The sequence below is a fragment of the Pangasianodon hypophthalmus genome, chromosome 12, assembly GCF_027358585.1.
Source record: "Pangasianodon hypophthalmus isolate fPanHyp1 chromosome 12, fPanHyp1.pri, whole genome shotgun sequence".
Lineage (NCBI taxonomy): Eukaryota > Metazoa > Chordata > Actinopteri > Siluriformes > Pangasiidae > Pangasianodon > Pangasianodon hypophthalmus.
Window position 1 is genome coordinate 2260544 of NC_069721.1, and position 24308 is coordinate 2284851.

The 24308-nt window shown below is 41.2% G+C and overlaps 2 protein-coding genes across 5 annotated transcripts; both read right to left on the reverse strand.

The window, feature by feature from the left end:
• Positions 1–982: 982 nt before the first annotated feature.
• On the reverse strand, positions 983–12606 carry smarcd2 (SWI/SNF related, matrix associated, actin dependent regulator of chromatin, subfamily d, member 2). The gene is made up of 13 exons (XM_053238782.1): positions 12292–12606; positions 8842–9053; positions 8552–8594; positions 8297–8419; positions 8061–8180; positions 6483–6578; positions 5272–5373; positions 5003–5164; positions 4836–4933; positions 4604–4739; positions 4362–4484; positions 3384–3485; positions 983–2811 (listed from the first exon to the last, which is right to left on the reverse strand). Exons 1-13 carry the CDS (start codon positions 12427–12429, stop codon positions 2758–2760), a joined length of 1509 nt encoding a protein of 502 aa, XP_053094757.1. The 5' UTR covers positions 12430–12606; the 3' UTR covers positions 983–2757.
• Positions 12607–14328: 1722 nt separating this feature from the next.
• Positions 14329–24057, reverse strand: atxn7l3b (ataxin 7 like 3b). 4 transcript variants are annotated; one of them, XM_034309575.2, is made up of 8 exons: positions 23781–24057; positions 22419–22514; positions 21112–21244; positions 20207–20378; positions 16747–16844; positions 16284–16342; positions 16021–16066; positions 14329–15131 (listed from the first exon to the last, which is right to left on the reverse strand). In XM_034309575.2, the coding sequence occupies exons 2-8, from the start codon at positions 22467–22469 to the stop codon at positions 15100–15102; spliced, it is 591 nt and encodes a 196-aa protein (XP_034165466.1). In that variant the 5' UTR covers positions 22470–22514; positions 23781–24057; the 3' UTR covers positions 14329–15099. The 4 variants fall into 4 exon arrangements, with proteins under 4 accessions (XP_034165466.1, XP_034165465.1, XP_034165468.1 ...); XM_034309574.2 differs by having other exon boundaries at positions 14329–15156; XM_034309577.2 differs by having other exon boundaries at positions 16320–16342; positions 23781–24051.
• Between the last annotated feature and the right edge of the window lie 251 nt (positions 24058–24308).

Sequence of the window (24308 nt, forward strand, 5' to 3'; positions counted from 1 at the left end):
CAACTGTTATTAATAATAACAATAATAATAGCTGTTATGAAATTATAGGGATCGTTCTGGGCAAATTTCAAATTTACACACATTTTCCACGCAGCTCAAACGTCAGCGATCAGCCAGAATGTGTAACTAATTAGTTAGCTTTAGCAGCTATCTATAGCTACTAAGATTTCTCATTGGAACGAAATAAAAAGACACTGGACAGGCCACGCCCACAAACAACGACGACAGCGGTCGGACATGGCCACAAGAGATAAACTACAAGCGTACATGGCGCTTGCGCTACATATTTATTACATATTTGTGGTTTACGTGACTACTTTGTCTATAGTTTGGAAACAAGTACCAACTAAATTCAATAAGCTAATTAAGGGTCGTTGTACGCTATTTGTGTGTGTTAGCTAAATATAGATAGCTATGTAGATTATTTCATCTCCTTGTACCTTTAGACTAGATGAATATAAAAATAGCTAAATATCTTGCTAGCTAGATAAACATATTCTAGCTAGCTAGCTAGATATTTAGTTAGAGGAGATAAATATTACCTACATAAACTAAATAGTTTGCTAGTTCAACGTCAGGGAATTTGCTAGAAGAAAAAAACAAAATAAAAAACACCCAAATCACTAACATTTAACATTTGCATGACGCGAATGACTGAAAATTTCAGGAAACATGTCTCAGCTGATCGACTTGCGTTTAAAGAAAATGTGGAAATTTGATTTTAGCTCAGATCGTCCCTTTAAGTGTCCATGTTCATATGATCATCTCTCCTCCTGAGTCGAAACGTTTCTACTTTTATATACGGAATGTAAGAAGCTGAAACCAGAGCAAATACACTTGAACTAAACACGCAGTATGGCTTTAATATTGGCGAGAAGCGCTGCCGTCGCTTGTTGTTACCAAGGCAACAAGCTGGTAAGCTCAACCCTGCTCAGGAGAAGCGTATTAAACGTAAACAACAGTAAATCTTAATAAACTTCCATTCATCATTTCCACACTTTGGTTCATATGAACGAGAATACAGCTTAGACGGAGTGCTCAAGTCTGCGCTATGGATGGACGTCTTTAATTAAAGCGTTAGCTTGTAAGATACACAGTGCTGTGCGTAAGTTTTCACCCCCTGCCTCCTTTGAACTTTTCCACATTATGTAGAACTGAAATGGATTTATCTGGGATGATATGTCATGGATTTGTGAAGTTGTGAAAATTTTTGCTTGCTGTAAAACCCCTAAATGAGTCATGGGGGAACTTTGTGTGCAATTAAAATATCCTATGATCTCCTATGAAAATATAAATACGGTTTCTGGAGTTTTTCACATAAATATACAGCATCATAACGACCAAGGAGCTGCCAAAACAGCTCCAGGACAACGTTCTGGAAACGTATCAAGGGTTTGGTTATTAAAAAAATATATATATAAATCCTATACTTCGAACAATTTTGTGAGGAAATGCAACACTGCTCATCACCCTGAGAACACCATGAAGCATGGTGGTGGTAGCATCATGTCGTGGGGATGCTTTTCATGAGCAGGGACGGCGAAACGGGTCATGGCTGAGGGCAAGAGGATGAATCCAAACAAAGGGCAACAATTTTTATCGTAGAATATTATGCAAACTATTTTGGTCCCACCCCCCTTCAATATTATGATTATTTTGTGTAGATTTATGACACAATCCTAATTAAGTCCATTTCGTTTCCAGGTTTTAACACGACGTAATGTGGAAAAGTTCATCGGTGGGTGAGGCACTGCATTTCCACCGCCATCTACAGCATTGTCGGAAGACGCACACTTTATTAGACGAGCAAAAATGAACCAAAATGTGGGAACAATTGTATTAATTTCAAACTTGACATAGCAAACAAAGCTCAAACAAAGTAGCGGATTTCCTGACTCTGGTTTAGTACCACATTGAAACTAAAAGATTGTGCATAAGGAAAAAAACCCAAAAAACTTTTAAATGTCCTCTCCAGGTTTCAGTACCGTTCTCTTTATCCAATCGCTGATCAAGGTTCAAGTCTCGATCTACCTAGCGCTCTTACGAGGGAGCTCGGAGGCAAAATCCAGCTCTCTGATTGGAATGATCAGGATTAGTAAATCTGGAACGTCATCTGATCTTGGATCAACGTCCGGAGAACAGGACTCGGACTTCCTCTTTACATTTAAGGCCATCTTACATCACTTAAAAATGGCTTACACTCCTACCTGCTGTTTATAAACACACGTCTGTGTTCTCTCACTGTTATGTCTGGCACAGTGATGCTAGACACACACACACACACACACACACACACACACACACACACACACACACACACACACACACACACACACACACACAGTAAACACTACCTTTTGGGTTAAGTCTCCTAAATAAGAGACACCTGTATAAAACTCCACCTTCCATTTTATCTCATTGGCAAAAATAAGAAACAAGGCAGTTATGGCTTAGAAACTTGTTCGAAACTTGTTCCCCACCCCACACACACACACACACACACACACACACACACATACACACACACGGTCCAAACTGGGTATGCAATACCAAACAAAAGGCAAATACACACTAGGATGTGAACAATAAAGAAAAAAAATGCTTTCATACATGAAACAAAATTACAATCGCGACAAATCTGTGACCTGAGGAAATCTCACGTCAAATCTTAAGCAAAAAAAAAAAAAAAGCATAATAATATGAAGACTTGCAGCATCTCGAATTCGACGCATCCATCCAAAACGTTTCCTCTGGGGTTTAGGTGAGGCGGATACCGAGTACCTGCTCCAGCTCCTGTCTCCTCTGCTGGACCTGAGAACCACCAGAGAGAAGTTTATTTATTTATGGAAGGAGTCTCCAGTGTGAGCGCTTGGTAACAGTCACTGAAATGGGAACGTCTTCGGGACAGACGAGTTTACGTTTTGCGGTTTCTCACACCATACTTTTGTCAACTGTTTGATTGAAAACATTTAAAAAAATGTTTAAAGGAGCTGTTTGGGAGTTTTCACACCCTCTGCTGAAACAGACTTGCCTTTTAAGGAAAAGGGGTGGAGCTGAAGTACAGGGAAGGATTAATATCTGGCCCGGAAAAATCTAAACAGACACTTGAAACTAAGAAAGCTGTGCATTCCACAGCATGGTGCTTTTGTGAAGCGCAGGTTTTCTGAGGTATCTCTGAAATAATATGATTATTACACGTCCGGGTTCCCTTTTAAACTTTACGGACGGCGTCTTTAATTTTAAATTTGCGCTTTATTAGTTTACGATCATAAAAAGTCACTTATTTTTAAATGTCTAAGATGTGCAATTCCTGTTAAGGTTTAAGGGGTAAATTAGCAGCTATGGCTACATCAGGAAGAAATTATCAACGTCAGAACATGTACCTTGGAGAATATGTAGCGGCCCACGGCCTCCTGGATCCAGGGAGCCTGGTAGAACTCACTCCTCCTCTCCTCCTCTGGGTTCCCGGCAGTGTCCGTCATCAGCTGAATCACACACACACACACACACACACACATCATAGCAGCGCCACAGAGTCGGACCAAATGACTTCTTAATGAAAACCAGTCCCGATCTCACGAGCTCAGCGGCTGAGTAACTCGGAGCTCTTGGCTTGACATTTCGCATATTCAGAACCGTCTCATAACACCACGGTTACAGCCAAACACTAAGAGACTGTAATTATCGCCATAGCGACATTATTACAAATGTACTCCTTCAGCCAAGTCATATTTAGTGTCTGAAATTTGTTTTTTTTGCTTTTGCACTAGAGCTCTGAGGCTAATTTTTCATCACTTCCAGCTTTCTGCTACAATACTTCCACACTCCTCCGAGACGGGGCTTAGGAGAGCAATCACTAACAGGGAAGAAGAAGAAGAAGAAGATGTCCAAGATGGATGCCCCTTTAACATTCAAATTAAGTGCATTTTATTTTAAACCATCTCTTTTAATATTTCAAACTATTCCTTTAATATATTCTTCCCAGTCGTTCCTGTGTGATATCCGGAAAAATGATTCATGGGACGTGGGAATGTTTAAGATCCCGTGTTCAATATGCGGCAGAATGTAAATATACATACGTATTTTTAAATTTATAAAAACACAAATATTCAAATCTTTTTAGTAATTTAAATTCAATGCATTTTTTTACATTAATAGTCATTTATGCTTGTTCTCAATCTATAGCTAAAAACATTTTTTTATTTAATATTATTAATATATTATTTATTGTATTAAGCTCAGCTATAGCATTAATATTGTAATATTTATTAAAATCAGATTTGAGAATTCAGCCGCGCTGTGATGTAAATTAAATTAACTCAACATTCCGCCGCTGTGGTTTAGAAGGGGATTGTGGGTACCTTGAGGTCTCGGCTCTGAGACTTGAGCCAGTCCTGGATGAAGTCCTGAGGGTTGTTGCTGAAGCTCAGCATGAAGTCCCGCTGCGTTTTCAGCTGGTTTATTGACTCGATGGTCTCATGGATCTGATGAGCAACAAGTACGAATTAAAAAAAAAAAAAAAAAAAAACTTCTTTGTGAGGAAACTGGGCTCCGATCACATGATCACCACGATAACGACTGGTTAACCAGCTCACACACACACCTTCATCTCCAGGGCTGCGATTTCCTGCTGGTTGGTGGTGGAGGACAGGAAGCTGCTCATCTGGCTCTTCAGCGGATCGTCCACTTCTACGTCGATGTCGAAGCACGCCGTCTTCTTCTGGTCGTTCGGGTCCACGCTGTCCATAAACGGAGACGCGAGAAACGCTTTTTGTTTTGCTGTGACTCTCCGAGGTGTGGCATGTGTAAAAGGTAAAAGCGGCACGCATACACACCTGATGACGTGGTTGATGACGATGGGGTCGGGGTGCTGCAGGAGTCCCGCCAGCTTCATGGGGATCTCGGAGAACCTCATTCTGGGGCAGGCGAAGATCTGAAACGAGACACCGGCGTGTTAGTCAGACGCTAACCGCTAGTCACTCGCTACTTACGCTACAGGTACCTGTCTGAAGTAGCGGTTGCAGTTGATGTACTCTTTCTCGTGGCAGTCCTGCAGCTTGTTGTTCTTGATGTAGAGCCAGAGCGCCTGCATGATGCTGGCTCGGGTCTGAGTGTGAACGCCCAGGAGACGCGCTAACCGAGGGTCCAGTTTGTACTGCGGCGGCTTCGAGCGGGAAACACAGAGGGAGAAATCGGCGTTAACGTGTTACGTTAGCGCGATAACTGCCCTGATGCTTGTAAAAAGTATTGGCGCCACGCGTGTGTTGTTACCTGGTGGTCCAGCATGAGCAGCAGCGTGCACTTCACACTCACGTCTCCCGGCCGCTTCACCTGAAAGCCGTCCGTCTCCTGAGTGGTGGGCATCCTGTGCCACTGTCGACCCAAACAGGAACACGTTTAAACAACTCACTTCCCTGATGAGCTTCTTGTTATCTCCTCATATTTCCACATTTCTGTTTATTTCCTGTTTCCGCAATTAGCAGTGTGACGATACACCACTTCTCTAATCTCTTTATCGGCTGTCTCGAGGAGGCAACATCACAATTTTATCCCTTAATATAACATTATTTACATGCACTTACCTACAGTTATATATTTTTAAATAATTATTTACCTGCAATAATATTTTGATTATTTATTTAACCGCAGTTTTAATGATTAATTTGTTATTTTATATTAATTATTTAATTTTTATATATATATATATATATATATATATATATATATATATATATATATATATATATATATATATATATATATATATATATTTTTTTTTTATTAAATTATCAGTAATCTGTTTTATTACTTGACCACAGTACAATATTTGTATATTTATTAGCTACAATCATGTTTTTTCATATTTATTTACCTACAAAAAATATTTATAATATTTATAAATAAAATATTTTATATATTAATATAAAATATTTAATTTTTAAATAATATTTACTCACCTGCAGTAATGTTTCTGTAGATTTATTTACCAACAGCAATACTTTTAAATATTTATTTACACAGTTTTTTCTTTAAATATCTATTTAAAGTAACGCTTTTAAAAATATTTATTTACCCACAGCAATATTGTTTATATTTATATATATTGTATTGAATATATATCTTCAGTATTTTGTCCCTGATATTTAACTTGATTTTACAAAGACCTGTTCAACTCTGTGTTTATTCGTAGTATTTTAACACTGTATGCTAACAGCTAATCTCTGCATTTTCATAAAGATTAAAGTATTGGCACCCTCGGCAGTGTTTGGTTCGCACGCCGCCATTAAGCGAACATTTTCTCCCCTGTATTTAACACAAACTCGCCGCGTCGCAACAGTTCACCCTGTGAGCCGTGACACAGTGGCACCAGATTTATTTTCATCTTTTTTTTTCAAGTGTGTGTTTGAATATTTTAATGTGTGTGTCCATCACTGCAGTGGTAACTGTGTGTTTAGGGTCTTGCCCTGTCTGAACGGCTTTACCTCCACCAGGTGGTTGTCTGGACCATAAAGCTCCTTATCCAGCTCAATGACCAGGCTTTTGAAGAAGGAGGAAAACTTTCTCTTCTGTTTCCCGGGCTACGGATGGAGAGATAGATAGAGAGAGAGAGAGATGTTAGTTGTTATGCTCTCGGTTAGCACACTGTGGACTGATGTTGCATTGTTTAGGCCCACACACACACACACACACACACACACACACACACACACACACACACACACACACACACACACACAGACCCCTTCCAGCACTTGCGCAACTATTTCCCTCCTTTTAGCTTTCACCACTCACTCATGCCTCCTTAACCACTGAAGCAGAAAGCAGAGAGAGAGAGAGAGAGAGAGAGAGAGAGAGAGAGGGAGAGAGAGAGAGATACAGACAGAGAACCACACAGTGAGACACAAAGGCAGAGAGGGACAGAGAGAGACACATACACAGAGAGAGAGAGAGAGAGAGAGAGACAGAGAAAAAAACAGTAAAGCACTTTCTTTATTTTTTTCTTCAGGTGTCTGTGTGTGTGTGTGTGTGTGTGTGTGTGTGTGTGTGTGTGTGTGATCACTTCATGCCCACGTGTTTCACACAAAGTTTAAATTCTTTCGTTTTTAACCCTTGTCAACCCCTGTGGCCTTCGAGCCGGGGCGTAGTCGTCTTGGGAAATTTCCACAGCACATCTGGTTCTGAGAGTTGGCTGAGGGCACGGTGAGAGATGAAGAACAGCTCTGAGACGTTACAAGCCCTTGTTTGACATTTCACTGCTATATTTGGATCGCGATGCTCCGCGGTGACTTGACTCTCACACAGCGAGCATTCTGAAAGGATCATTCTGCCTGCAACAGTTACCTCACCTTTTACCGTTCTTCATAATATTATCAAAAACATTTCGCTGTTTCAGGAGAAAAAAAAAGCACAATTAAGCTTTTTTTTGTAGCAAAGGACGAGCTAGCTAGCTAAATTAGCTAACTAGCTCATCTCACTGGGGTTAGATAAACTTTTACCTACATTTAAACATGGGAACAACACACTCACCAATCGCGTGGTTAAAATCACGAAAACACTGTTGCTAGGCAACAGGGGTATATGTATACTGAGCACAAGCTAGCTGATAGAGAATAATGATTTAGAAAGCTGGCAAATAACAAAGGAAAGACACAGTGACCGTGAAAACGATACAGAAGTATCCAGAACGTCAACATTTACCTCAGATATGATGTTAAATTACTAATAAAACACTCAGAATAACTAAAATTACACTGTGATTACTTTTAGCATCAACTAATGACTGAAGATAACGATTTAGAAAGCTGGCTCAGAACAACGGAAACACAAAATGACCGTAAAAACAAAACAGAAGTATCCAGAACGTCAACATTTACCTCAGACGTGATGTTAAATTACTTATAAAACTCTCGGAACAACTACAATTACACTAAACTTACACGTAGCATTAACCGCTAATTAGAACAGTTAATCTAATTAGCATTAACCGCTAATTAGAACAGTATATTAACGCGCTCGTTCTAATACATTATCGTTTCTATAGCAACAGTTCTGTAACTTACATCCTCCAGGAGTTTGCCCTCCACTCTGAGCTCCCATGATGCCACTTTCTCCGACTCCTCCCCCTCAGGTTTGGCAGGTGTGCAGGTGTTTGAGATGTAGATCCTCAGCTTACGCTTTTGCTTCAGAGACAAAAATGAGACAAAAATGAGACACGGCTCACTGTTCAAACATTAATGTCGTCATGTTCATCATCAAACACACACACTCAGACACACACACTGCTTGTTCATGTTACCGTGATGGGCTTCTTGATGGCCTCCTGGATCTCCATGCGCTTGCGAGCGATGGTCTGGTCCAGCTTCCTCTCAAACGCCAGAAGGTCCATGTACGCCTGAGACTCAGGAACCAGATCCCGGATCTGCATCACACGTCACACCAAAAACACTTAAAACACCAGCTGACAAAGCTGCGCACGTGCGCACACACACTCGCACGCACACACACACACACACAAACGCACACTCGATACAGGCCAACAGCTAAAACTCACCCTCTGGGGTAGAACTTTGTCGGCCATTTTGCGTCGTTTCAGCCTAAAACCACAAGACAAAACAAAAATATCATATCACGTGAGGAGCGAAGACATTTGATATACAACATGCAACGAATAAAGACACGATGTGGTGGTGTGATGAAGCAGAGACACTGTTACCACCCCGAGGTTGATTACTTTCCTGTAACAGCATGTCCTGAAGTGTTTTATTTCTCTTATGCTGCTAAAGTATTATTTCTTACTGTACTACGAGTCTGAATGTTGATCAGCATGCTGCTGGTACTCACCCTCTCCGATGTCCCATCATCCCCCCCGCATGCTGCTGCTGCTGCTGTTGCTGCTGCTGCTGCAGGAGTCTCTTGCGCGCCGGGTCCATCGCGGTTTGGGGCATGCCGGGCCGAACGGTCATGGTGCCACCGTACGACGGCCCGGACATCGGAGACCCCATGGAACCCATTCCGCCCATGGGCATGTTACGGACAGGAGGGACGCCGGGATGCTGCGTACACACACACACACACACACACACACACACACATACACCATGAACATGTGTAAAGACTATGCACTTCAAGATATACTTCTAGCATCTTGATGTTCTGTCGTTTAAAATAATTTAGCAAGAAGCTACCAATGAGCAGCAGTAGTCTCAGACCTTTCAAACCCCGAATTCACGCCGGACGCGTCTCGGCTGCGTTTCCGCACGAGCTACTGGCTAGTACTCCGGCGTTCCGTTATCAGTTACGAGGAAGTGAATTTACTTTTACAGCTTTGTGGAGTTTAATGTTTAATAATTAACAGAATAAGTCAGATTGAAGACATCGGACATCTGCTGACAACCACGCCCCGCCCCCTCTCAGCCACGCCCCTTTCCAACCACACCCCCTCCCATCCACGCCCCCTCCACTTACAACCCCTCAAAACTGTTCACCTACAAACACGACATGAGACAGTGGGATAGTAAACAACCGTGTATTTGTGTTTACTTTGTTTCCCCACGTTATCATATCGTACAAACACTTTGCTATGTAGCTACGTGTTACGCAATCATGACATCTCTGTAGATTTTGATTTTAAACACAAGGCAGAGTGTATAGGAAGTTGTTTTATGAGTCTCACTTTACTCTATGTTACTCTATTGTCCACTTTGCAAACAAACCAATAACAAACAAGAGTAAGGCAGTTTCTGCTCGTAGCCTGTGTTTCCTCCTCGGTTTGTTTGGTGACACAGCACCATGGTTGCCAGGTTTGTGGTTTTTACACCATGTTAGACTAGTTTTCGGAACGAGGTTACGGATCAGAAAAAGCAGGTGCACGAGTAGCATTTTTTTGGGATGGTGTAAAAACAGTCCAGGCCGCTCCGATCTTGTTTTAAGGCAAATAATCTGAATTGGATCCGCATCCACGGCTTATGGCAAACAAAGGGAAAGTGTAAGTGCAGATAGTGGATCTGCGAAATACACAACCATTTCTGTTGTAAGATATTATATAATGGATAGATCGGGAGAAGGAATGTCTGTAGTAAGCGATGACAAAAGAAAAAATGCAAAACTAAGTGCGCACTCCGGTGACCTTGTTACCCCACACACGCGCACACACGCTCGTTTCACACATTTTTGAGGCAACCTTAAACATGGCTGACAACACGGAGGACTTGGCGCCTAAAAATATTCAAAGCCAGTCACGTGGAACCGACTCGGATTTTACACAACGGACACGGCGGCAAAAACGACGGCTGCACGCCCGACATGCAGAGGCAAGACTGCCTGGCAGGTCGAGGAAACACAACAAACCTGTTTAACCGTCGGGAAATCACCACAAAGAGTGTGTGCTGAGAGCCCGAGAGCACGCGCAGCCAGAAACAGCACAAACACATGTCTGAAAAGGCACTCCTCGTGAGAAAACGACACACGGATCACTGATGCAGTGTCATTTTAACCTGGCCAGGGATCTAATACACGTCCAAACGGATGAACGTGAAGGATTCTGGTGACTTTTTTTTAAAAATAATCCATCTTCATAACAACAACTGTTTTCTTAACACCACCATTCCTCAGTTATACACTGAAAGAGAGTCCAAATTTTTTTTTTACTCCACATTTAAACACTGAAGACATTAGCACAGGTGATCTACACATTTTAAAATATTCTACTCATGCTTAATTGTTCTCATTTTAGAAAGACTTGTGTACATTTCTGGGAAACCTGTCAGAAAGGGTCTAGTTTAGCCAAAGCAGTCCTGTTATTCTTTCTCTTACTTTCATTTTGTTGTCTTTAGCAAATATTGTTACAGCTTTGGATGTATGCTTAGGATTATTGTCCTGCTGAAACCATATTTTAACTTTCTGCTTAAAGTCTTGAGGTACTGCTGATGCCTCCAACTCCTGTACCAGTTCCTTTATTGTTGTCTCAGGGATTGAGCTGAAATTTTTGGACCAAAGTTTGTTCATCCATGGGAATTAATTTGTGGTCACAAGGTGTTTTTTTTTTTTATATATTTGCATGTAATTGTTTGTATTGATGCTCATGGGACCTTCAGTTGTTTGGAAATTGCTCCTAAGGTGGAACCAGTTCTTGGCTAATTTACTTGGAAGGCAAAAAGTCAAAAAGTGTCTTAAAAACTGGCATGAACAATAATCGATATCATATCGAGGACTTAAAAAATTTTTATTTTTATTTTTTTTTTTAACCAGATCGCCCACGTCTAATCGAAACTGAATGAGGTTATGTCAGGTGTGAATTTGCCTTAAGAATAAAACTAAATTTAAAAAAAAAAAGGATCTTGTATAAATGAAAAAAAGCACATTATGGGAATGTTTTGATTATTTCTGCATGATGCTAACTGGTGGCCATTAGATCCTATTATTTATTAGCAGTGTAGAATTGAAAATGCTAAATTAGGCTTGTCCATTATATTGACTACGTTTGAAGTTAAAAAAAAAATGCATAAATGTGAATTTTTGCCCTAAATAACTCCTTTATAGAGAATTTCAATCCATTTAGACTCCAGTGCTGCTGCTGTTGTTGTGACTGTTGTTTTGATCCTTTTTTTTTTTTATATACCACGTGACCCAACGGTTATGACACAATGCCAAAAAAAAAAGGAGCACATGGACGAGGTTTAATTTTAATTAACTCAAAAACAATGTAAAATTCATTCTTTATGTCACTTTATACATTTAAAATAATAATTTAAAAAAATCCTTTTGCTGTAATGTGCCTTATTCAGTCAAGGCATTGTTCTCCAATGTGCCACATTACGAGGCCGTGTTCCAAACAGCTCCTTTCCTGGACATGTAGGGCACTAGGAAGGGCGCAGGACGCGTCAGTTCACTGTTATGTAGTGCACTAGTGTAGGGAGCACGGAGCCGCTTTGGGACTCAGCCTTAAATCCTCTTAAATGCGGAAGTTGGAGCGAACACTTGCAGAGAAGCGAGTGAAAAAAAAAGTCAGTTTGTGTATTTCACACCGACTCCACCGTCGGAAAATCACCAGCACGGATTCAGAGCTGTGAAATATATTACTGTTTAATTACTTTTGTGTTGTTAAGTTAACCAATATGTAGCGTTAGCGATTTAGCTTAGCAATCCTAACTCTACTTCCTAAACAAAAGCACTAAGCTGAAGAACAAAATGGAGAATGGCGTTAATGACAAAGATTAGGCCCCACAAAAACAAACAAAAATAAACAAACAAAAAACCAGTGTAGGATAATAAAGCGAGAACACAGGCGTTTACCGGATACTGGTTAGCCGGGTTCGGCATTGCTCGGTAGGCCGGATTCATCGCTGCCATCCGCGGGTGGCCGGGAGAGTTCATCCCGGGATTCATCACCGGGGCGCCCGGGGTAGCAGGGAACGCCGCTCTGGACGCCATTTTCGCAAAACTCTACGACTGAAGAGCAGAAGTCGCCCTAGTATTTACAAAAATCGAGCTACTTTCCTGATTTCGAAAGCACTCCGCGATCTCTGAGTGTCATCTCTTCTTTCCATGAAGTGTCTTGTCAAACCGCCTCCCCCCTGCTTTCTGTCGCAATGGTTGGTTCGTAAGAGCCGTTTTTAAGAGTTTCGACCAATGGCGGCGCACTAGCGGAGCGCGAGCGCGGGTGGGCGTGGCTATAATCCTTCCCCGAACTGATGGACTAATGATTCATTTAAGTGACTCGAATCTTTTGATTCCGTGAATCGATTCTTAATGAAACAATGGCTGTGTTCTATATATACATACACACAAACTGTATACTACAAATATATATGTATTTTTTTTATTATTGCGACCCAAACAGTGCTCCCCTTTTATTGGTTGGAGCTAAAAATGATGCAATGATGTGGAGAAAGACTATGAGTCATTCAAAACACAATTCAAAAGCCACAAGCTTAATATAAGCTGCAGGCTAAAAAGTGTAATACACTTTTTTTTTTTTATTAAGGAATATACTATTGTTAATTAGTCTATTATTAATAGTATTAACACAGGCTCACGGGGAGCTTGGAGCCTATCCCAGGGGACATGGGGTACAAGGCAGGGGACAATCGCACACACACACACGCACACACACACACACACACCCATTCACTCACTACAGACAATTTAGAAATGCCAATCAGCCTACAACATGTCTTTGGATTGAGGGAGGAAACCAGAGTAACCAGAGGAAACCCCCAAGGCACAGGGAGAACATGCAAGCTCCATGCACAAAGGGCAGAGATGGGATTCGAACCCCCAGCGCACCAAAATCAGGAGATGTCCTTGACAGTTGTCAGATTTGAATAATTATAATTTAATAGTTTAAAAAAATATATTTAAATTTTTATGTATAGTACTACATCATATATAACAGTTGGTAAAACCTATAGTAACCCATGGTGTAACTCACAGTGTCATGGTGTATGTGCAGACGGTGCCCAATGAAAGTGTATTTCCCATCTGAGATCAACATTTTATGGAAAGGAGTGAATAAATGTGTGTTGCATTGGGAAAACCCTTCACATGGTGAAATTTTGACTTGTACTATTATACCCAAGTGTCTTTATTCCACTGATCTCTGTTCACGCTAACATCGGTAGGGAAAGAATCGCTCCCTACGGTTCCATTGACTGCATTTCTTTTTTTTTTTTTTAGGTCATTTAAACATTTTAAGACTTTGTGTGCTGTCATCTCTACAAAGTGTGTAAGCACTCTTCTATGTTTTGATGATGATGATGATGATGATGATATGACAAAGCAGGAGCATCATGGACATTTTGGAACCAAAGGAGTCGATTCTTATTGAATCAAATGATTCAAATGACTCACTGAAAAGATGGAAATGTTGAGTGACCGAGTTTGTTTGGCATTAAACTTTTTTTCTATGTTTTATTAGTCATAATTGAATGAGATTAAATTAGCAACCGAGTTATTAGCTAACGTTAGACAGCTAATGAAAGTTAAATTTAGCATTTTTACTATTCGAAAGTGAAATAGGAAGAGCGTTTTCATTGCGAGCGCTCTGAAAAAAAAAAAAGGGCACTTCCTTGCCCTTATTTAGCCAATGGCTGTTGTCATGGTTACGCTGAATCAGGCACACTGATTTCGAACTGTGATTAGTTTTTTTTTTTTTTAGGACTGGATCTACTTTATCTATTCCAGATGAAAATTATAGTACACTTCTCAGAAAAATAACACTGTAGCTCAAAATATTTCAGCTCATTTTCACACCCGAGTCCATCTGAACCATCACCAACGGCCATAACACACACACACACACACACACACACACACACACACACACACAGAGCGTATTGAGTCGTGTTTATTAGGTGTGTGACATGCCTGTAAGCATGTGGCTCATGGCCAGTGTAGCAGCATTTTCCCCAACGAGTCAAATATGTGTACAGTCACAACACAGCCAAGACATAATTCCTTTACACTGTAAACATCGATTACACAGAGATGAAGAAAAAGAAAAAAAAAAAGAAAAAAAAATTGGAGAAACGTGAGAATTCATTCATTCGTTCTCGAAAGAGGAATATGTATGTGTTTCAAGTTGCCAGATATTGTCCATAATAGTCCAGTTTCTGGGAGAATAACATGATCATAATTGCTCATAGTTCAAGCACAATGTATAGAGTTCAGTCTTCTTGGTTCTGCACAAAAAAATGTGATTAAACCCCCAAAAAAGTGAAATAAGCAGCATTACGATGGATTTTGATCGCGCCTCTTCTCCAGCAGGAGTAGGAACGAAAGTACATCAGTAACTCTTCGTTCAGCTACTTCTGCCTGCTGGTGTCCTTCCGTCCTCCCTGAACTCTTCCTGCTGATCGTTAACGTCACGTTTACGTCCCGCTGAAGGTCGCAGCTACACGATCGACACAAGGACACTGATTTATTGTGCAAATATTCCAGAAAAGAAAAAAAAAACAAACAAACAAACACGACAACAGTTGTGTAAACTGAATGGAGAATCGACGCCGATTAGTTCCTCGCTGCGTCCTTATGGTGAACCACATGGCATTGTGGGTAGCTCTTGACGACGTTGCTGTGGAAACCCATCTCCTAGCAACAACTTCACTCTGGGCGCTGCTTAGGATCCAGCGAAGCTGAAGGACGAAGACAGATCTTTGGCTTTTAAAGAAAATCCCAATAAACAGATAAAATAGATTCAATTGACTCTGAATTATTACTCTGATCAATGCTACAAATTTAAACGCTAAATATTATTTACTTTATTATAGAGAAACAGCCAATACTTTTTTCCAATACAATAGTTTTTCCAATATAGAATATAGCTATAGCTGGACAGAATGTAGAAACTACTTAATATTTATTTTTTAATTGGAAAAAATATTACTAATAGTGTGTTTAAATCTAGTCAGAATTACGATAATTATGAGTTTTAGATGTGTAGAAAGCGGTGTTCAACTTCGGGAATTCCGAATTTTCCGAAACATACGACTCGAGAGCATGTGATGTCACGTTACAAACAAATAAAACTTTAAAAAAAAAAAAAAAAAAAAGCGACTAATTACATTCCTAAATATTTCCAAATACTTTACTTACGTAAATAAAGTTAAATCGTGATGTTACTAACATCGTAGTTCGTCATTTTACCTAAAAGACGTTACGCGTTTCCATAGAAACAACTAATGTCCGAGCACAAAGAGCTAAACACCTCTGAGTAAAATCTCAGCTATAAAAAAAACCAAAAACAGTATATACATTTAAATAAGTATTTTTTTTGTATTTATTAAAAGATTGACGCGTCTTTGAAACAAGTTAGTTCCTGTTCTCACTTACGTTATAGAAGCTATAGAGTGTCGTTCCCTCACCTCAAGTTAATAAGACAAAATATGTTCGTGTTACGAAATAAAATTTCGTTCGAAAATACGAAATCTTCGTTGTAATTCATCACAATATCGATATCAATATCTATATCGTCATGTCGCCCGTCTTCAGTAGCTAGAGTTCAGTAAAGCTACAGATACTTACTGTTTTTGTGTTTTAGTGATTTGGATCGTCTCGGAGAATTTGGATTCTGTGGAGGAAAGAAAAAAAACCAACTTGCAATATTCCTTTTTTTGTCAATTTTCTATGAAGAGAAATATATTAAAAAGGATGCTATAGACTCGATTGATGACATCATACACGCTACACTAGAAGAAAAAAAAAAAAAAAAAAAAAGATGCTAGAAAAGCCAAAATCTCGTCTACAGTTCGAGAAATTATGGGCGTGACCGCAAAAAGAAAACTTACCGATAGAGCAGGAGGTTTGAAAGAACGTACAAATACCTTATCTGCCTTTCTCTTCTTGGCTGCAATGCAAAATAAGAGTTTTAGGGGAAACAAAACTCTAGATCGTTTCGTCAAACACAAATACGCCCAAATCCAAACATTTTAAACTAATTTCCGAAAGGATTCATTTCATTTAAAGGAAACGTTAAACCCTTCTTTCTTCAGGAGCACTGTGAAACATTGGGAAATTGTACGCAAAGCTAGCTAGCAAATACAATGATAAATACGCTAAATAAAATGCTAGCTAGTCATTAAATATAGCTAGCTGGCTAAGGGATTGTCAATAAAGAGCTAAAAAAAAAAAAAAAAAAAAAAACGTTATCTTGACCTAGAAAGCTGGTCTAACACTGTAAACTTGGGTTTTGTTCTATGCTACAGTACATTATTTATGATTCAACAAACAAGCTAATAACGCTACACTCACCTTTCTTTTCTGCGCCATAGGACCAGTCGTTGTCGTTAACGTCGTCGTTGTCCTCCTGATCGCTCTCGGATTTGTTGGTGTTGTTGCCGCTGGCTATCCTGAATGGAGGAGGAGAGGAGAGGAGATGTGAGAAACGTGCCTCAGTATCGCTGCCTCTAGCCAGCAAGCTGTCCTGCTAATCACTCACAGTCCGTTTCAGGAAAAGAAAATCAATGGTAGTGTTCAGCTCCAGTGACGTTCAGATCACTCACTCCAGCAGAATTACACAGCGGGGAAGCTAGTCAGGAAAACCGTCAGATTCTGTTTGTTAATTTTCTGATAGCAGGGATAACAGGAGATAAGAGTAAGCCCCTCCCACCCAGAGTACACAGCCGAGTTTTATTCCCTTGTCTCCTGGCCATCAACGTGATTCGAACTCGCAATCTGCAGACGAAAGACGTTTTTCTGCTCTGCCACTAGGGGGCACAACACACTTTATTTGTAATTACACATTGTAAATCTCCTCATTTCTCACCAGCATGTTTGCCCTCTGTATTTGTTTCTCTCAACCCCCCCCACAACTTGCAACCTGATTGGTCGATAGTTAAAAAAAAAAAAAGGGTTTGAGGGGAAAAAATGGCAGATTTATATAGTTCTGACCGCAGGTTAGAAAAGGTCACCAGTCTACATAAAAAACTACAAAAAATTCTATTATTTCAATTTTTACAATTAATTGCCATATACTAATTGCTATTTTTTAAATTATTTTTTTGGGAACACATTCTGACCTGAGGTGTGAAATGCGATGCAATCTAAACCAGCCAAAACTGGAGAAACAAAAAAAAAAAAACAAACAAAAAAAAAACAAACAAAAAAAAAACAAACAAAAAAAAAACACTAATAAATAATGTTACAAATTGTAACCAATGCTGATTTTGTCACACACTAATTTTAGATTAATGTGATTAGATTCTGATATTAAAAAATAAAGAAATAAATACAAAATAAGAAACATAATAAGAATCTTTGATATCTCTCTAAAAAATTCTATACTAATTTTTTATTATACACACACACACACACACACACACACACACACTACATATATACACACACACACACACACACACACACACACACACACACACACACACACACACACACTGCTCAAAAAAATTAAAGGAACACTGTTTAATCAGAGTATAGCATCAAGTCAATTAAACTCCTGGGATATTGATCTGGTCAGTTAAGTAGCAGAGGGGGTTGTTAATCAATTTCAGCTGCTTTGGTGTTAATGAAATTAACAACAGGTGCACTAGATGGGCAACAATGAGACGACCCCCAAAACAGGAATGGAGGCCACTGACATTTTTTTCCCTACTCATCTTTTGCACTTGGCTAGGGTCAGTGTCACTACTGGTAGCATGAGGCGATACCTGGACCCTACAGAGGTTGCACAGGCAGTCCAACTCCTCCAGGATGGCACATCAATACATGCCATTGCCAGAAGGTTTGCTGTGTCTCCCAGCACAGTCTCAAGAGCATGGAGGAGATTCCAGGAGACAGGCAGTTACTCTAGGAGAGCTGGACAGGGCCGTAGAAGGTCCTTAACCCATCAGCAGGACCGGTATCTGCTCCTTTGTGCAAGGAGGAACAAGATGAGCAGTGCCAGAGCCCTACAAAATGGCCTCCAGCAGGCCACTGGTGTGAATGTCTCTGACCAAACAATCAGAAACAGACTTCATGAGGGTGGCCTGAGGGCCCGACGTCCTCTAGTGGGCCCTGTGCTCACTGCCCGGCACCGTGGAGCTCGTTTGGCATTTGCCATTCAACACCAGAATTGGCAGGTCTGCCACTGGCGCCCTGTGCTTTTCACAGATGAGAGCAGGTTCACCCTGAGCACATGTGACAGACGTGAAAGGGTCTGGAGAAGCCGTGGAAAACGTTATGCTGCCTGTAACATCGTTCAGTATGACCGGTTTGGTGGTGGGTCAGTGATGGTCTGAGGAAGCATATCCATGGAGGGACGCACAGAGACCTCTACAGGCTAGGCAATGGCACCCTGACGGCCATTAGGTATCGGGATGAAATCCTTGGACCCATTGTCAGACCCTACGCTGGTGCAGTGGGTCCTGGGTTCCTCCTGGTGCACAACAATGCCCAGCCTCAGGTAGCGAGAGTATGCAGGCAGTTCCTGGAGGATGAAGGAATTGATACCATTGAATGGCCCCCATTCTTGCCTGACCTAAATCCAATAGAACACCTCTGGGACATTATCGTTTCGGTCCATTCGACGCTGCCAGGTTGCATCTCAGACTGTCCAGGAGCTCAGTGATGCACTGGTCCAGATCTGGGAGGAAATACCCCAGGACGCCATCCGTCGTCTCATTAGGAGCATGCCCCGACGTTGTCAGGCATGCGTACCAGCACGTGGGGGCCATACAAACTACCGAGTACCATTTTGAGTTGCTGCAATGAAATTTCAGCAAAATGGACTAGCCTGCTGCATCATTTTTTCACTTTGATTTTCGGCGTGTCTTTGAATTCAGCCCTCTGTAGGTTGATAATTTTCATTTCCATCAAAAGCCCAATACAACCCAAACTAATCTCGGAATTGAATAAATTAAATGAATGAATGAATTTTTCTGTTGAATAATCAAATCCTCTTGTGTGTTCACATTTACATGCACATCAATATTCCAATATTAATCGGAATTTAGCGATATTATGATTAGTTTTGAGTCATGCATGTAAACGCCGCAATCCGATTGCAATCTGATTCAGACTAAGACGATATTCTGATTCCACAAATTCCGATTTCCGTCCCTGAAATATACATGTTTTAATCGAAAATTTGTTGCATGTAAACACCTTATTCAGAAAATCCACTGAAAGGAGATACATGCACAGCTCCGTCCGCAAGGAATTGTGGGTGCTAACAGATGCGTAGTTGTAGGCTAGGTATTTAAGAACAGCAACTCAGGCATATTTACAACAACCAAACCACGTATACAGGAATATTCCGAAGCCTGGATGCGTATAAACATCGTATTCGGGATACGGCTGCAACCCGAATATAGACCTTAAACGAACTTTGATGTGCATGTAAATGTAGCCAATGACGTAGCTGATGCTGTGGCACTAAACTAATTAGAAAATCCGACAAAAATTACAAAAATATATAAAAAATTATATAATAATAATATATAATATAAATAAAATTTTTCAAAAATCGTAAAAAAAATAAATAAATTCCAAAAAATTTGTGATTAGGCTTTATTAAAAATCCTATACTCGTTTACCGGAAATCCTTTTAGGCTTTTATATCTAGAAGATTCTGTCCTGAGATTGATGATGTAGCTGCTGCTGCTGCCGCATCCCAAACGAAGCTAGCTAGTGTGCCAAACAAACAAACAAACAAACAAACAAACAAAACCACCCATTCTGTTCAATAAGCGCCTCCTGCGGCGTGTCGGGGCACCTGCGGTTGGCGATGCGGCTGCTGTTGCGACCCATGCCCAGGCACTTCTCCAGGTGAGGGGCGAAGCGCGAGGCGGCGATGCTCCGGCTGCAGTTGGGACACACACACTCCTTATTCTTCCACTGGTTATACACCTGGCCGAAGATGTCCACTCCGGGCTGGTCCACGATTTCTGTCACAAAGGAAATAAAACGCAAAAAAAAAGGTGGGAACGCTAGTTAATAATTACGTTATTCAGCGTAATTTAGCGATCCAAACTCACTTAAAGTCAAGAAGCCTGCATTCGCACTAGTAAGTAATTCAACGCACTTGTAGTTTGTCTCCTGTAGGCATGTAGCTATTAACACTACATGTCGGCGTGGCCTGTCTGGCGTTTTTTAAATTTTTTTATTTTTTATGTATAACCCAGAGCTAACTACTTAAACACGTTTTACTTTACATGCTAGCATTCATACTAGCTTCATTCTTAGATTAGCGACACAAATCTAGCTGTACTAGCTACATACATTCACCAAAGGCATTAACGATCTCTGCTACTTTCGTAATGTCTCTATACGTATTTAACGAGAGGTCGTATATGACAGGATACGGCAAAACCGTTGGGTGAGTGGGGAACTGAAGAAACGTCGCACCACATGCACCATAGGATAAAAAGCGTAGTTTTCATCTGTTTCCCGTATCGTCATAGCAACGGGTAAAACGTCGTACATACTACGGCTAAATCGTAAATGTTGGCATTGCTGGCTTCTCGAGTAGTAAGAACCTACTGAGAAACGTTTTGTAGTAATTTTCACTCTTTATTTCTCTCTTTCTACTGCACGTCTTTTAATTATTCCAGAATGACTTAGGAATTTTCTTCTATCTATCACTTTTACAGATTTATTTATCGATTTATCGGCCAGTACCGAAGTCCTTCATGCTCTCCTGGTCCGTGTCGTCCAGGAAGAAGTAGCCTTGCTTGACGGCCCGGTGAACTTCGAAGCAAAGCCCCAGACATGCGTCCTCCACCAGATCGGAGAGGATCTCCTGAGCAATGCCCTGCGGTAACACACACAGCATTGTACAGTTCGTCATAACCACTGAAACGCGTTTCAATAACAGGAGGAGGAAAAGTCTGGTAGATGTGTGATGTCAGGAAGTCAGAGTGATGGTGTGCTGAAGTGCTTAAACAACCAATAGCGTTTGAGATATGCCACACCCCCCCTTCCAATCTAAACAAACTTGACATGAGAACAGTCAAGACTTTAACGAGAGATTTCTCGGCCACGCCCGTCGACGGTAACCAGGACGATATCCTGGACGACGAGAAGCCATGGAGTCATCATCAGGAGACATCTTCCGCATCCGAGTAGAAGGTTTATTCCGTCATACCACCGTGAACTCGCACAAACGCCAACCATTTATTCTCCAACAAACAATAATGATTCATAACTACGCACAACCTCGTGTCATCCAATCAAATTCTCTTGAGAACACGTATGTCCCGCCCCCAGGGGCGTGTCTAGCTCTACAGTTGCAGCTCGTTAGCAATGGTTTGTTAGTGTTGGTGTGTTTTCGTTTTCCAGTCATCGCTTAGTAGAGAATAAATGGGTGGTGTGGGAGCCCCAAATTGGTAATACACTCCTCCGAAAAGCCACGTAACCACTTGTGTGACTTTTCAGAGAAGGTTTTGACTAACCTGGGGTTGTTCAACGCCAGAAACGTCGCCGTTTCATCCTTTTTCTAGACCATCAGGACTTCTCCATCAGTCAGAAAAAAAAATCTCGTTAATTATTACTTAGCTAGTTCAAATATTATTATATTTAGCTAGTTCAGTACTAAGCTAGTGTCGTGTTTGTTTAGATTCAGTGGGGGTGTGGCATGTCTCGAACGCTATACAGTGTTGCGTCATTCAATCCCTTTACCATGATATCACGCTGACTTCTCGTTTCAAAAGGAAACACGTCAACATACGGAATCGAATCGTTGCTAAGAAGTAGTTTAGTGTCCGTATTAAATTACATCGCAGGCAAAGTGTCGTTATCTATACTGGTATAATGTAACGTTAACTCTTACAGCTCTCTTTATGATGGAATAATCAGAGCCGCAGGTGAATAATCAGAGTCTGCAGGTGTGTAAGCTCTCCGGCGTTCGAGTGTGTGCACTATGAAATGTACCACTGCAACATCACACACTCTTATGTGAGCAAAACAAGTGGGTGTAACACACACACCTCCATTTTGCTGTTGTCCATGCCGGACAGGGCCGTCTCCTCCATTTTCATTGGCGAAGACTACAGGAGGAGGCGTCTACATGCTGGAGCACAGGGCTGTGGGATACACACACACACACACACACACACACACACACACACACACGCCAATCATTAGACAGCAGTGTTCTTTACAATTATGTCAGTAAAGCCCTTGAAATGTAGTGCACTATATCTCCAACAGGGAGCAACACTGACACCGACACCGTATCAGACAGCAACGTCCTCTAATTAAACCTTATAGATGATAAAGGAAAACACACACACACAAAAGGTTTGATCACACACTGCAGACAAAGCCAGCTTTAAAGCCACCAAAACACACACAAACAGCACCCTAAACATCTCCATGTAACACACACACACACACCGCCCTAAACATCTCCATGTAACACACACACACACACACACACACCGCCCTAAACATCTCCATGTAACACACACACAGCCCTAAACATCTCAATGTAAAACACACACACAGCCCTAAACATTTTCATGTAACTAACACACACTCACACACACACACACCACCCTAAACATCTCCATGTAACACACACACACACACACACACACACAGCCCTAAACATCTCCATGTAACTAACACACACACACACACACCACCCTAAACATCTCCATGTAACTAACACACACACACACACACACACACACACCACCCTGAACATCTCCATGTAACTAACACACACACACACACACACACACACACACACCACCCTGAACATCTCCATGTAACTAACACACACACACACACACACACACACACACACACACACACACCACCCTGAACATCTCCATGTAACTAACACACACACACACACACACCACCCTGAACATCTCCATGTAACTAACACACACACACACACACACACACACCACCCTGAACATCTCCATGTAACTAACACACACACACACACACACACACCACCCTAAACATCTCCATGTAACATATACACACACACACACCGCCCTAAACATTTCCATGTAACTAACACACACACCGCCCTAAACATTTCCATGTAACTAACACACACACACCGCCCTAAACATCTCAATGTAACACACACACCGCCCTAAACATCTCAATGTAACACACACACACACACATAGACATACACACACACACACACCACCCTAAACATCTCAATGATACACACACTTACACCGCCCTAAACATCTCCATGTAACTAACACACACACACACACACACACACACACACACACACACACACACACACACACACACACACACACACACACACACACACACACAGCGCGTTTTATTGTCGCTCCTTCCAGCTTCTGTACCTTCTGCAGAAAGGCCGCCTGTTATTGTGAGTCCTGCTGCTGCTGCTGCTGCTGCTGCTGCCGCTCATCTGCCCAGCATCTGCCCTGTAACCCGGAACCCCGCGCGCATCCAGCCGCAGACACGCGCTTCAAACACCGCAGAAGCCACAAATCTCTCCTCTCTAACTTCACAGATTTATAAAAGCGGCTTTAAACAGCGACATCGCGTGCGCTCACTTCCATTCTCCACCGCACTCAGGCCTGAGTAATCGATCCTGCTGCTGGAGAGAGAGTCGATCGGAAGAGGGGCGGAGCCAAGACGCTTTAAGCAGAAGTGGTAACTCTGTACAGGAGAAAGGAGCTGAAGCACGCGCAGAAAAACAAACAAACAAAAATAGCCGCAATAATTCGCCAGGTGACGTCATAGATTCTTTGGTATATTCATTGAATACTCATTTGCATATCAAATGACGTCATGTGACTAGAGCAGAACAGAATAAACCAGAATAGAGGTTTATCAGAATAGAAAATAACAAACCACAGACTGTG